The 15,000-nt window shown below is 37.8% G+C and overlaps 1 protein-coding gene across 2 annotated transcripts in view; it reads right to left on the bottom strand.

Moving 5' to 3' along the window:
* Nucleotides 1–15,000, bottom strand: part of LOC135223827 (uncharacterized) — a 58,511-nt gene that overhangs the window by 11,867 nt on the left and 31,644 nt on the right. The window contains exon 1 of one of the 2 annotated variants that reach the window (XM_064262692.1): nucleotides 1,400–2,922. The exons of the other annotated variant lie outside the window; for it this stretch is intronic. Coding sequence (XP_064118762.1) covers nucleotides 1,400–1,711 — 312 coding nt within the window. The 5' untranslated portion in view covers nucleotides 1,712–2,922. Of the gene's footprint in view, nucleotides 1–1,399; nucleotides 2,923–15,000 lie in introns of those variants that run through there. 2 annotated transcript variants of the gene reach the window in all.

The raw sequence follows: 15,000 nt of genomic DNA, 5'->3' as shown, positions 1-15,000 counted from the left end.
CATCCCTAGAATACGGAAGGAGCCATAAAGGATATATATAATAATAGATTTTTTGGTCCGCAGAAAAGAAGGAATGATGCGTGTGTATGTATGTATGTGTATATATATATATATATATATAATTATATATATATATATATATATATATATATATGTAAATGTGTGTGTGTGTGTGTGTGTACACATCGCAATCATGAACCCACTTGATGGCAAATATTTAAGTATCATCTTACTGAAACACACCTGTCTCTGTGTGTGTGCGTGCTCTCATTTATATTGACAAAGCCATCATGCAATATATACCCCTCCTGAATATCAAAATCTAGATGGAGGAGGAGGAGTAGAAGACGTACCTATATAGTATAAGCAAGATCATCTACAAAGACACCTTCCTTTCGTTACGCCAGTCCAACAGTATTTCCATGAATAATCAGTCTCGGAGAACTAACGGTACCTATGAACGGCCATAAAATTTTAAAAGCGCGGCATTTCACTTTTTAATTTTCTCAAAAATAACGTCTCAGACAGGAAATGAACCCGTGGTGGACTGGAGATGTTATTTGACTTGGTCATTAGTACTATATATATTTTTTCCACGGAGCGGACGGTTCATCTATACGTAACATGTACGGTGTCATGAAGTTCTTGATGGTTTAGGGAGGGTTTAGGGGGGGGGGGGGGGCCTGACACGTCACCTCACACACACCGGTTACTGTCTGTATATCTCAAGACAAAAGAATGGACATTACGAAATCGAATTGAATAATCATTTGGTAGTAGCTTCCTCTTAGTACCAATCCGCTTAGAAAATATAATTCCGTTCATTTATGAGACTAATTCTGGCTCTCATCATAGTTTTCATAAATCCTCCTCCTGTAACGGAATCAACAGAATCATTATTCAGTCTACAGCGATTCACTGTTAACTGCTCCCATTACAGCGACTGTAAACCATCATTACACGTAATGTGTTCCCCTGTTTTGCGTTGCACACCGTAAAATGGAGTGTTTATAATTGTCTTGGAATAATGAGTGATATTCCTTTATTTCTTGCTTTGCACCATAAAATGGCTTATTTTTATAATTTTCTCTGAATAAAGATATGATTCAGTTAAGTTCCCTACTTTAGACACCATAAAATACGACTAATTTTATAATTTTCTTTGTATGATATGATACCGTATTTTTATATGCTTTGCACACCACAAAACAGACTGATTTGACCATTTCATTTGAATAAAGAGACACTACACTCTACTCTCCTGCTTTGGACACCATAAAATAAACTGATTTTACCATTTTATTTGATTATAATATAATACAGTCTACTCCTCAGCTTTAAAAACCATAAAATAGACTGATTTTACGACTTTCTTTGCTAGAATGAAAACTAAGCTTACTTCACTATCGACGAATCCTCTGCCGGTCCTGGTGAAGTTGAATAATTTATCCACCGTGGCCCCCAAGTCTACTTCGAAGGGCAGGACTCCCACCGTGTAAAGAGTGACGAACTTGAGGAAGACGATGGCGAAGAGAACGAACTGCATGAAGGACAGTTCGCCGAGTTCCACGCCGTTTGTGTTGGTCGGGGTGACCTCGACCTCTTCTATGGTGGCAAAGACTGGCACCAAGAATATCGACACTAGTACCACTAACACGACGAACAACGTGAAATAGAGTTCTTCACGTTCTCGCTTCGCCTTGGCACCCATCTTGAACCGATTTTGAGGCAACACCACGAACTTAAATAAACCTGTTTTCACACTTAATTCCCTTCTTTTTTTTTTAAACTTCACTTTTAATGCACTTTCGAGCTCCAAAAGGCCGTCAGAATCGCGCGAAGGTCACCACCGCGCGTAGGCCGACGCTGAGCCGCTCAAGAATCCTGCTTCTCTCAGCCATTTTGCGTGAAACAATGAGCGACCTTCTCGTGGCGACGGCATTTAAGCTCCAGAGAGCGAGCGAGAGAGTGAGAGAAAGAGAGAGAGAAAGAGTGTGAGAGAGAGAGAGAGGCAGGCAGGGCGGTTTTCGCCTCGTTTGTGCACGCGTTTGTCTGTACGCTTCTGTATCACTTCCCTTCGCGTTAAAAAAAAAGAAGAAAAAATAAAAAGTTACAACTTCCACTAGTACTACACCACCTGCTAACGGCTGCCTCAGGGTTCGAAGATGACCTACTTAACATCTAGTAGAGGACCGGTTTTCCAATCATACTAAAAAAAGAAGAGAGAGAGAGAGAGAGAGAGAGAAAGAAAAGGAACACAAACCCGCAGACGGAGGAGAAGGAGGAGGAGAAGGACTCAAACCGCTCCGTAAATACGTCTGCAATTCGCTGCCGACGGGAAACAGCATTAAGAAGACACTCGGGTTGAATGGATGCGTCGTCACATGATTGGATTGCCCCATCATGCGCCTGAAATCTCCTCTAGTAGACGTCGCCACCATTGAGATCCGTCTATACGAAAGCATCCCTCAAGGAGAGCTTGTTTGCTCCTGTTACAAAATCTAAGTGTCCGTCGCCTTTCCAAGTCCTGACAAATCGCAACGCGGTCATTTTCACAGTTTAAGCTTGTCTTAAAAAGAAGACAGATTCGCCGCCGAAGACCTCTCTGGGCCGCGTGTGCCAAAACGGACGGGGGCACCGACCACAATGGTCCACAAATGCCCACCGCGATTAGTACCAATGATCGGAGCGCTGCTCGGGAGATGTCGGCCACTGGGCTGCTCTGGCTGGCTGGGCTTAGTAGCCGGAGATTAAATGCAATCGATTGCCGTGATTAAATCGTCTCATTCACACCACAAAACCCTCTTCTTGCAACCTAAACCAGTCTATAGAAAGTAGATCAAAGATATATAGTAACATATTCATGGCCTAAAGTAGCGAGAACTGGACGACTGTCTTCTATAAAACCGTCAAAGAAAGTTTAAAATTGGTAACTCGCCTCCAGCATCAAATACAAAAGCTGACTTGACTCGCAACCATCAAATAAAGCTGCAGGTTGTCCCAATATCGGCGAATCATGCGGAATACAGTTACGGAGATGTTTGTATTTTTTTTTTTTTTTTTTTTTTTATAGAAGTGGCGTTGCTTGAATTTTTTCGATGCAAAACGAAGGAGAGTTAGACGCAGTAAACACCTTTAAATTTAATCTGAATTCTCTTTCGGCGCGGAACGAAGAAGAGTTAGATAGTCAACACTTTTTAAACTTAAATACGAAGTGATGAAGAAATAGACAGTCAGCACTTTTGCATCGAGTCTATATGTTACCTGAATTCTCTTCCGGTACAAAACGAAGAAGATAGACTTAGTTGCTTTAAATTCGGTCTATAGGTTGTCTGGATTCTCTTTAGATACAAACGAAGAAATAGACTAAAAATTTTACACGAGTCTGTGTGTTGTCTGAATCTTTTTCGATACGATGTGATAAAGAAATAGACTCAGTGACACTTCAACGTTGAGTTGCTTTGTTGTCTGAATTCTCTTTCGGAACCCAAACGAAGAAGAATTAATCGCAATCAACACTTTTACGCCCCAATATTTGTATAACTTTCTTTACCCACAAAACTGCAGTAGCCGTTGAAAACTACAGTCGATAATAGCGATAGATCAATGAACTGCTAAACGCTGCCCAAATTCTCTTACGGTGCAAAACGAAGAAGAATTAGACGCGGTAACCATTTCTACGCTCCAATAACTTCACCGATGTTTATACCATCAAAACTACCGCTAAATTCCTACGGTACCTGTAGTAAGGTCCCGTCGACAATGTCGATAGATCGACGAACTACTAAATGTTGCCTGAAATATCTTTCGACGCGAAATGATGAGGAATTAGACCATTGCATACTTGACGGAAAACACTTTCACGTCCCGATTGCTGTAGGTACCGCAATTTGTACCCCGAAAATTACCGCTATATATTTCAGCGATTGCCGTCGAATCTACTTTAGATAATGTCGTTAACTAAACGTACTTAGACCATCACTTAGAAATATATAAAATCGACTCTTCTCCGTAGAACAGAAGCTGAAAAATGGGAGATATTGAGAATCATTCAACTTGGTTCAACTTTAGAACCGTTATTATCGGCAGTGTTGCCATATAGCAATTAACGCCGGGCGATTTCCATCGCTCGAATGAGAGAAATTCAAAACCATTTCCTGCTAAGGTTCGGAATGTCGAATTATTTATTTGATGATAAGTCACAGTTCTGGTATGTGAGTACTTTCTTCTGTGTTCCTTTTGATTATTTTCAAGTTATTAATTAGCAGAGTATAATGCGCAAGGCTTAATATTATTCCTTAATCCATCTTGACTACGTGACCCGATGTGTGGTACATTCTCTCTCTCTCTCTCTCTCTCTCTCTCTCTCTCTCTCTCCTTGTTACAGTGACCTAGTTCTTTAAATTTTAATTACAAACTAACCAGAATTATCTAAAATAAAGAAATATATTTATCTATTTAATTCTTATAACAACAGATAAAATGAAAACTAGACTCATTAATAAAAAAAAATTTAATAGATATATATGATACATGAACGTTTGGACAACGCAAACCTCCGCCAAAACTCTCCTCCCTTATCCCCAAGCATCTAATAAATTCTTGACAAAAACATCTTAGTGAGAGAAAGAGAGAGAGAGAGAGAGAGAGAGAGGGGGGAGGAAACTTCCTGGGTGTGACAGAGAGAAACATCCTGAGAGAGAGAGAGAGAGAGAGAGAGAGAGATGGAATATTATTCATTTATCGGAGCTAGAACAGATTTTTAAAAAATTAAAAGTTTTATTCAATTCCATCCCTGCAGAAGTTGAAAAAAAAAAAACACATATATCACAATGAAACACGCCGAATTTTCAACACTGAAACTCACCTTGACACATTTAATGAAACAGCGCTTCTCTCTCTCTCTCTCTCTCTCTCTCATTCAGCGCTAAGCAGGTTTAGTACCTTCGTGGTACAATGAACCAAACCACGAACCAGGAACAAGTTGGTCCCAGACGAATTCAGAGCAACCAAAATGTCGACGAAAAAACTACCGACTGCAACCTCCTTATATAATAAATTACGGCTTGTCCCATCGATGGATGGTCTCTTTTTCCTGAGTCGGTCTCTTGTTCGTCCATTTTTCCTAAGTCGGTCTCTTGTTCGTCCATGTTTCCAGAGTCGGTCCCTTGTTTGTCTATTTTTCCTGAGTCGGTCTTTTGTTCGTCCTTGTTTGTCCATTTTTCCTGAGTTGGTCCCTCGTTTGTCTATTTTTCCTGAGTCGGTCCCTTGTTTGTCTATTTTTCCTGAGTCGGTCCCTCGTTTGTCTATTTTTCCTGAGTCGGTCCCTTGTTTGTCTATTTTTCCTGAGTCGGTCCCTCGTTCGTCTATTTTTCCTGAGTCAGTCCCTTGTTTGACTATTTTTCCTGAGTCGGTCCCTCGTTTGTCTATTTTTCCTGAGTCGGTCCCTTGTTTGTCTATTTTTCCTGAGTCGGTCCCTCGTTTGTCTATTTTTCCTGAGTCGGTCCCTTGTTTGTCCATTTTTCCTGAGTCGGTCCCTCGTTTGTCTATTTTTCCTGAGTCGGTCCCTTGTTTGTCTATTTTTCCTGAGTTTGTCTCTTGTTAGTCCATTTTTCCTGAGTCGGTCTCTTGTTCGTCCATTTTTCATGAGTCGGTCTCTTGTTCGTCCATTTTTCCTGGGCCAATCTCTTGTTCGTCCATTTTTCCTGAGTCGGTCTCTGGTTTGTCTATTTTTCCTGAGTCGGTCTCTTCTGTTATCCATTTTTACCTGAGGTCGGTCTCTTGGTTTCGTCCATTTTTCATGAGTCGGGTCTCCTTGTTCTTTTGTCCAATTTTTTTCCTGAGTCCGGGTTCTCTTGTTCGTCCATTTTTCCTGAGTCGGTTCTCTTGTTTCGTCCATTTTCCTGAGTCGGTCTCTTCGTTCGTGCCATTTTCCCTTGTTTGTCTTTTGTTTTTCCTGAGTTGGTCCCTTGTTTTGTCAATTTTATTTCCTGAGTCCGGTTCCCTTGTTTGTCTATTTTTCCTGAAGTCCCGGTTCTCTTGTTCGTCCCCATTTTTCCTGAGTTTTTCCGGTCTATTGTTCGTTCATTTTTTCCTGAGTCGGTCTTCTTGTTCGTTCCATTTTACTGAGTCGGTCTCTTTTTTTTGTTTTTTCGTCCATGTTTGTCTATTTCTCCTGAGTTTATCTCTTGTTCGTCCATTTTTCCTGAGTCGGTCTCTTGTTCGTCCTTGTTTGTCTATTTTTCCTGAGTCGGTCTCTTGTTCGTCCATTTTTCCTTGAGTCGGTCTCTTGTTCGTCCATTTTTCCTGAGTCTGTCTCTTGTTCGTCCATGTTTCCTGAGTCGGTCTCTTGTTCGTCCATTTTTGCTAAGTCGGTCTCTTGTTCGTCCATTTTTCCTGAGTCGGTCCCTTGTTTCATGAGTCGGTCTCTTGTTCGTCCATTTTTCCTGAGCCAGTCTCTTGTTCGTCCATTTTTCCTGAGTCGGTCTATGGTTTGTCTATTTTTCCTGAGTCGGTCTCTTGTTCGTCCATTTTTCCTGAGTCGGTCTCTTGTTTGTCCATTTTTCCTGAGCCAGTCTCTTGTTCGTCCATTTTTCCTGAGTCGGTCTCTGGTTTGTCTATTTTTCCTGAGTCGGTCTCTGGTTCATCCATTTTTCCTGAGTCGGTCTCTTGTTCGTCCATTTCTCCTGAGTCGGTCTCTTGTTTGTTCATTTTTCCTGAGTCGGTCTCTTGTTCGTCCATTTTTCCTAAGTCGGTCTCTTGTTCGTCCATTTTTCCTGAGTCGGTCTCTTGTTCGTCCATTTTCCCTTGTTTGTCTATTTTTCCTGAGTTTCAGGTCCCTTGTTTGTCAATTTTTCCTGAGTCGGTCCCTTGTTTGTCCATTTTTCCTTAGTCGGTCTCTTGTTCATCCATTTTTCCTGAGTCGGTCTCTTGTTCGTCCATTTTTCCTGAGTCGGTCTCTTGTTCGTCCATTTTTCCTGAGTCGGTCTCTTGTTCGTCCATTTTTCCTGAGTCGGTCTCTTGTTCGTCCATTTTTCCTGAGTCGGTCTCTTGTTCGTCCTTGTTTGTCTATTTTTCCTGAGTCGGTCTCTTGTTCGTCCATTTTTCCTGAGTCGGTCTCTTGTTCGTCCATTTTTCCTGAGTCATCTCTTGTTCGTCCATGTTTCCTGAGTCGGTCTCTTGTTCGTCCATTTTTGCTAAGTCGGTCTCTTGTTCGTCCATTTTTCCTGAGTCGGTCCCTTGTTTGTCTATTTTTCCTGAGTCGGTCTCTTGTTTGTCTATTTTTCCTGAGTCAGTCCCTTGTTCGTCTATTTTTCCTGAGTCGATCTCTTGTTTGTCCATTTTTCCCGAGTTAGTCTCTTGTTCTTCCATTTTTCCTGAGTCGGTCTCTTGATCGTCCATTTTTCCTGAGTCGGTCTCTTGTTCGTCGATTTTTCCTGAGTCAGTCTCTTGTTCGTCCATTTTTCCTGAGTCGGTCTCTTGTTCGTCCGTGTTTCCTGAGTCGGTCTCTTCTTCGTCCATTTTTCCTGAGTCGGTCTCTTGTTTGTCTATTTTCTTTAAGTTTTTCAGGTCCCTTGTTTGTCCTATTTTTTTCCCTGAAATGGGTCTCTTGGTGTCCATTGGGTTTTCCTGAAAGTTTTCCCCCGATCTCCTTGTTTTGTTTCCATTTTTCCTGAAGTTCCCCCGGTCCCCCCTCTTGTTTGTCCCCCCCTATTTTTTCCCTAAGTCGGTTTTTTTCCCCCCCTGGTTTTTGTCTTTATTTTTCCTGAAGCGGTCTCTTTGTTTGTCCCCATGTTTCCCTGAGTTTCGGTCCCCCTCCTTGTTTCGTTCCCATTTTTTTTTTCCTGAGTCGGGTCTCTTGGGTTTGGTTTCCCCATCCTGAGCGATCCCTTCTTGTTCGTCCATTTTTTCCTGAAGTTTGGTTCCCTCTTTGTTTTTGTCCCCCATTTTTTTTTTCCCTGAAGTTTTGGTTCTTCCTTTTGTTCGTCCCCATGTTTTCCTATCCCCCCCGGTCTCTTTTTCGTCCCATCCTGAGGGTTTGGGTTCTCCCTTTGTTTTTTGGTTTTTTTTTTTTTTTCCTTTTTATTTTCCCGAGTCCGGTCCCTCTTGTTCGTCCATTTTTCCTGAGTCGGTCTCTTGTTCGTCCATTTTCCCTTGTTTTTCTATTTTTCCTGAGTCGTATTTTAATAGTTTTTATTAAATAAGTGATCTCTCCTTCCTGCATTTCCCATAACCCTCTGGTACTTCTTTCTAATGAAGGCCGTAATATTCTCTGGTAGCTTGAATTTCAAGTCAATGGCCCCGGTGGTGGGCGTGTTCCACATGAATAGGGTTCATGCACTGAATATTAACCATAATAATCCAGTAATCTATCAAATATATCAGAAAGCAACCATTACTGTCATTTCACGAGCTACCTCGCACAATTTGACGAAGGAATCTGCAAGTGCTGAGACGAAAATTGCTCAAAGGATATACGGTGGATTACTGCCAGCCATTGCATATATATATATATATATATATATAATATATATATATATATATATATATATATATATATATGTATGTATATATATATATATATATATATAATATATATATATATATATATATATATATATATATAATCCGCGAAATGGTGAAATAAAAGTACCACGGTAATGCTTACATTAGTTAAGGTCCCACCACCAAAAAAAAAAAAAAAGGATTGAAAACCACTGGCATATACCAACGCAATAATACGGCGTCTGTCAACGAAGCGTCCATAAATCATTTTTCAAGATTCACTGTATACGTTAACAAGGAGAGAAAAAATAATATATAAAAACGCACAGTAGCTTATGAATGAAGTTCGGACCATCAAAGAATTGGATTCATATATAATCTATTCTTCTCAGTAACCTTTGCCTGCGCATGAGCAAACAGCATGCAAGGAACGCATGAACTACCTTCACTCTAAATATCAATTAAAGCACATCCTGTTACGCTAAGAATATTATTATTATTGTCATTCTGTAGATGAACCCTACATGAGCCACTGACTAGAAATCCAATCTTCCAAAGAATATTATGGCGTTTATTAGGAAGAAGCAAGAGGAGGTAAAGGGAATACAGAAAGAAGAGGAGATCTCACTTACCAAAAACATAAAAAAGATAAAACATTAATAAACAGACAAACTGACGAAATGTATCTAAATGCAAGGAGAATAGTCTAAGAGTAGTAATACATTGCATCTTTGCTTGAACTTTTAAAGTTTCAATTGCAGAACATCGCTAAGGCTATTATTATTATAATTATTATCATTATCATTATTATTATTATTATTATTATTATTATTATTATTATTATTATTATTATCATTCTGTAGATGAACCCTACATGAGCCACTGACTAGAGATTCAATCTTCCAAAGAATATTATGGCGTTCATTAGGAAGAAGTAAGGGGAGGGTGAAGGTAAAGACAGAAAGAAAAAATAAAAAAATAGACAAATAGATGAAATATATTAAAATGCAAGGAGAATAATATAAGTGTAGTAATGCATTGCATCTCCGCTTGACCTTCTGAAGACGTTGCAACTGCAAGACATCCTCTGAAGGGGGCCTGTTCCACAGTCTCTGAAGGGGGGCTGTTCCGCAGTCTCTGAAGGGGGGCTGTTCCGCAGTCTCTGAAGGGGGGCTGTTCCGCAGTCTAACGGTATGAACGAATGAATTTCTGACACGGTTCTCAAGGTCATGAATTTGCTACCTATGAAAATCTAACCTATTAACTGAATAAAATGTCATCCGCCACGTATTTGTTATATTCCCGTTTTCCATAGGATTTTCGAATGTAAATCGTATAAAAATAATGAGTAAACCATTGCATGTTAGTTGTATTTGCATGAATGAAAACAAATTAGGAAAGACAAGAATCAGGTATTATAAGAATGAATGATGAACAGTGGTATCTACTCAAAGGATATTTAGAGAGAGAGAGAGAGAGAGAAGAGAGAGAGAGAGAGAGAATTTAGGCCAAGCACTTGGGACCTATATGACTTCATTCAGCGTTGCGAGAGAGAAATTGATTTCATAATTCGAAAGGTGTAACAGGAGGAAAAGCTCGCAGTTCCACTGAGAGAGAGGAGAGAGAGAGAGAGAGAGAGAGAGAGAGAGAGAGAGAGAGAGAGAAACATTTTATAGCTGGTCATGCGACGCACAGACCCGAAAAGAAATCGTGCTTTAGATTAACGGGTGATAAAGTCCGCCTCCCCGATCGACAGGATTGATTACGAATTCACTTAATATTTCCAAAACATCTGGTGTTTACATTATATATACGTAATAACCTTCTTCCCTTAATCATACCCACTACCTAAACGCGGAAGTGTAGAGGGTACTAATACTACAGGCAGATAGCCAGGAGGGTATACCGTTCAACTGCTCCAAAAATTAAAGGGGAGGGGGGGCTGAGGGGGAGGGTGTGTGGGTCAGGTCAAATTTATATGGGTCAGCTGTCTGGAAAAACATGAGAAATTCGTCTTGAGTTTTCCCTTACAAAGAACGCCGAGAAGAAAGGAAGAGAGCTCTCGCTCTATACCTTCCTTCTACCTTTGACATTTTAAAAAGTAGGGGATCGCCCGAAGGCTGGTTGGCTGGCTAGCCAAGCCCATCTCTTAGCCTCGTTTTCTTCCGTAAGGCGGATTCTCGGGCCCCACCCCCGCTTTCTCTCTCTCTCTCTCTCTCTCTCTCTCTCAGATGGCTAAGTAATGTTCCCGTTTTTCAGGTTATCTGGTAATATGTAAATTCTGCGAATAATTTTAAATTTATGTTTGCAAGTGACTTGCAGATTTAAACGATCAAAATTATATATATCAACATATATACAAGCATATACACACACACACACACACACACACACACATACATATATATATATATATATATATATATATATATATATATATATATATATATATATATATATATATATATATATATATATATATATATATATATGAGAGAGAGAGAGAGAGAGAGAGAGAGAGAGAGAGAGAGAGAGAGAAGAGAGAGAGAGAGAGAGAGGGTGGGGGGCACTTTGGCCTTGAATACCAGAAACTTCCATAGCATATGCAAGACATTCATATGATATGAACACTGCTAAAATCTATGGCATCCTACAACATATGCTAAACTGATATATAGCCCCTTTGACTTTGCAGTGCTTTGTGGAAACATTTGTGTGAGTGTGTGTGTGTGTGTGTGTTGTGTGTGTGTGTGTGTGTGTGTGTGTGTGTGTATGTGTGTGTGTGTGTGTGTGTGGTTGAGAATGGAAGTGAAGAAAGTCTTGAAAAGACCAAGACCTGATCCCACTTAAAATTGGGGAAAGAAAGCAGATATACCTAATTTTCAACAAGCACAGGCGTTTAGTTGGCCCCTCCCACACCCCCCCCCCCCATTAAAAATAAATATGAAAATGAAGACCATTAATATTCTAGAATATTTCAATGCTAAGATCTGTCAAGATATTTTCACATGGTAATGTTTGATCTACTTGTTTGAGGAGTCATGCCGAATATATATATATACATACTTATATATATATATATATATATATATATATATATATATATATATATCATATACATATATATATATATATATATATATATATATAAATATATATATATATATATATATATATATATATATATATATATATATATATATAATATATATATATATATATATATATATATATATATATATGTGTATATATACACACACACACACACACATATATATTAATTATTAATTTTATAATAATTAAATATTTAATAATAATTATATATATATATATAAATATTGGTATTAATAATATTATATATATAATATAATATATAATAATCTATCTATAATAATATATAATTTTATTCCCCCTGTTAAAGGAAAAGTGGTATTGTTATGTTCATGTTATTTTAGCTCTTCTGCCTGTCGGTATTGATGTAAATGATTTACCCTCTAAATTAAATAACCAGGTACCATCGATCAAGTTTACTCTAGAATTAGAAAAAGACAATTGCCTCCCTTTCTTAGATGTTTTGATACATAGAGAACCATTTCAATGTAAATTCAGTATTTATAGGAAACCGACTAACAACTTAACTTATGTTCATTTCTTCTTAGGCCACCATCTTAACATAAAAATATCCATTTTTCCTCTATGTTTTTAGGAGAATTGCACATTGTCAGTCCCCAATATTTGGATCAAGAAATTGAATACATAAGAAAAATAGGGAAAGATTTATGCTATCCTTCACATATATTAGATATTTGTTATACTAAACCCCACAAAAGGTTTTATAGTGTAAGTAACAAGCAGAAAGAAAATTCTAAGAACATTCTCAGTTTGCCTTATTTTAACGGATTTGAAACCATTAAATCATTGTTAAAAGCTTTTAATGTCAACCTTGTTTTTTCCTATAATAACACACTAAAAGGAATGTTAATAAAAAATGGCCCCAGAGAAAGCAACAACATAATATATAAAATTTCAAGTATGGATTGTCCCTCATTTTATTTCGGACAGTCTAGCAAAGGCCTAGAAGTAAGGCTAAGCCAGCATAAATATTCTGTAAAAACTGGGCAAACATCTAATACAATATTCATTCATTTAAGTGAAAACAACCACCGATAAATTGGGTTGGTAGTTCAGTAATTGCAAGGTCAAGAGATGTCTTATCACGAAATCTTTTAGAATCTGCTTTAATTACAACTTACTTTTCATTGTAATTTCAATGTTAGTCCCGTGGCCTTTTTATTTTCATTTAGACCCTTGTATTTGTAACATGTTTAAGAATGACCTCAAAGATATAATTACAGAAATAAAAATTAGTTGCCTTAGAGTTATCTTCGTTGTAATGTATGTCTGACATGTATTGTGAATATGTATTGTGAATATGGTTTTGTTTACCAAGTTATGAATAGCTGTCACCTATAATCCTTTAATTGTCTTGACCTTGTATCTGAGATGATTGTCTTAAACCTTTAATTGCACCCATTGTTTATGCTTGTTTGGGAAGGTTACTCATCTTACAGGTGTGTCGGATTCTAAGTACCAATCTCTTTATAATCCCTATCTGTCAGTTATATGAATCTTCTTGTATTGTCTTTTTCCTCGTGTATGTCAGTTTCTGCTTAGTAAAGGACGTTTAACGTTGAAAGGTCTGGCAGATACTCCTTCATTTATTTTTCCTTAGTGTCATATATCTTTATTTATGGATTTATCACGTTCCTAACTTTCGTGATTCAGTTATACATATATATACACACACACACGCACATATATACTACATATATATATATATATATATATATATATATATATATATATATATAATAATACTTTAGGGGGTACCATGATACATTAGTAGAATGCCATAGTTTATTAAAAACGTTTCGCACACAATTCTCGGTGCATCATCAGTCTGTGAACAATAAAAGTAAATACATTATAAAAAGGAATTCACAAAATTACAAGGTAATTAAAAATTAATGGTTTAAAAAAGAAAAGCAGAAGTTAAAAGTTAAAAAAATACGTTAAAACACTGTAAAAAGAGAGAGAGAACTAAGACACCAACCATCCAACCCCGCAAAAGACGAAAGAAGGAATAGCAAAAACCTGACGTCCCAAACAAAAAGTCAGTTATGCCAAATACAGAGGGGAAGCCGTGGTGTGATTGTTCAAAGAGGGAACTAGCCTTTTGATAAGTAATGACTCCAGAGTAGTTAGATGATCTGGGTCCTTTGTATATCCAATAATAGAGAAGTGCTGTTTCAAGACCTCTATTTTGCATATAGCAGCATGATTTTTAATGTTAGAAAACTCTGGTTGCTTAATTCTCTGGCCTGTACGAAAACTGAAACCCATGTGGCTGCAATATCTCACTTGCAATAGCCTACGAGTAAATCCGATGTAAGAGCCCGGACATCCAGGGCATGTGAATTTATATACAACATTAGATCTCATGAAGGATTGCAAGCGATCTTTACAGCTGAAAAATGAACCTATCCTGCATGGATTATTAGAAATAAGTTTTAACTGAAGACAGGGAATTTCTTGTTCAATGATCTGTTTTAGTCTACGTGAGAATTTTGTATCAAACACAAAAGGGATGGAAGCAAAGAACAGTTTCTTAGGAACATCAAAGTTGGGCAACGGTGGCTGGAGAAATTTGGTTAAAAGTTTATTAATAACTCTAAGGACTACGTCTTTGGGATAGGAATTTTTCTGAAAAAAACCTAATAAAAATTCTATTTCATTATGGAAAGTTGGTCAGTTAGACGAACATTTTAATGCTCTATGGACAAGAGTATAAATGGTGCTTAATTTGAAGGTTCTTTGGCATGAACTATAATAGTTGTTAGCTAAACCTGTATAGGTCTTTTTTCTATAGACAGCTGTGGTGAATTCCGAATTACTTCTTGTAATATTGATATCAAGAAATGGCAAACTGTCTCTGTTCTCCACCTCCATCGTAAACTGGATATTTGGGTGTTGCTGATTAATATATTCCAGAAACTGTGTGCTTTGCCAAGGGTACTTAAAAAGAGCAAAAGTGTCGTCTGTAGTATGCTGGTTTAAAGGAAGACTCACATTGATTTAAAAATTTTGTTTCTAAGTCACACATAAAAAAATTTGCAAAAATGGGGCCTAGAGGGGATCCCATAGCAACTCCATCGACCTGCGAATAGAGTTGCTGGTTAAAAACAAACATGGAGTCTTACACAGCAAGTTCCAGAAATTGTTTAAAAATAGCCCTATTAAAACCGTAAAATAAAGTATCATTGCTGATAAAAATCTTGTTTAAAATAATATCAATTGTTTCATTTAATGGTACATTAGTGAAAAGTGATTCAACATCGTAACTGACCATAAAATAGTCACCATCCTGGGTTATTAATTTGTTGTTGAAAGTCGTACCCGTTTTTTAATGTATATTCATTAATACTATATTCAGAG

This window comes from Macrobrachium nipponense, chromosome 10 (genome assembly GCF_015104395.2).
Source record: "Macrobrachium nipponense isolate FS-2020 chromosome 10, ASM1510439v2, whole genome shotgun sequence".
NCBI lineage: Eukaryota > Metazoa > Arthropoda > Malacostraca > Decapoda > Palaemonidae > Macrobrachium > Macrobrachium nipponense.
This window is presented reverse-complemented; position numbering and strand designations above follow the sequence as displayed.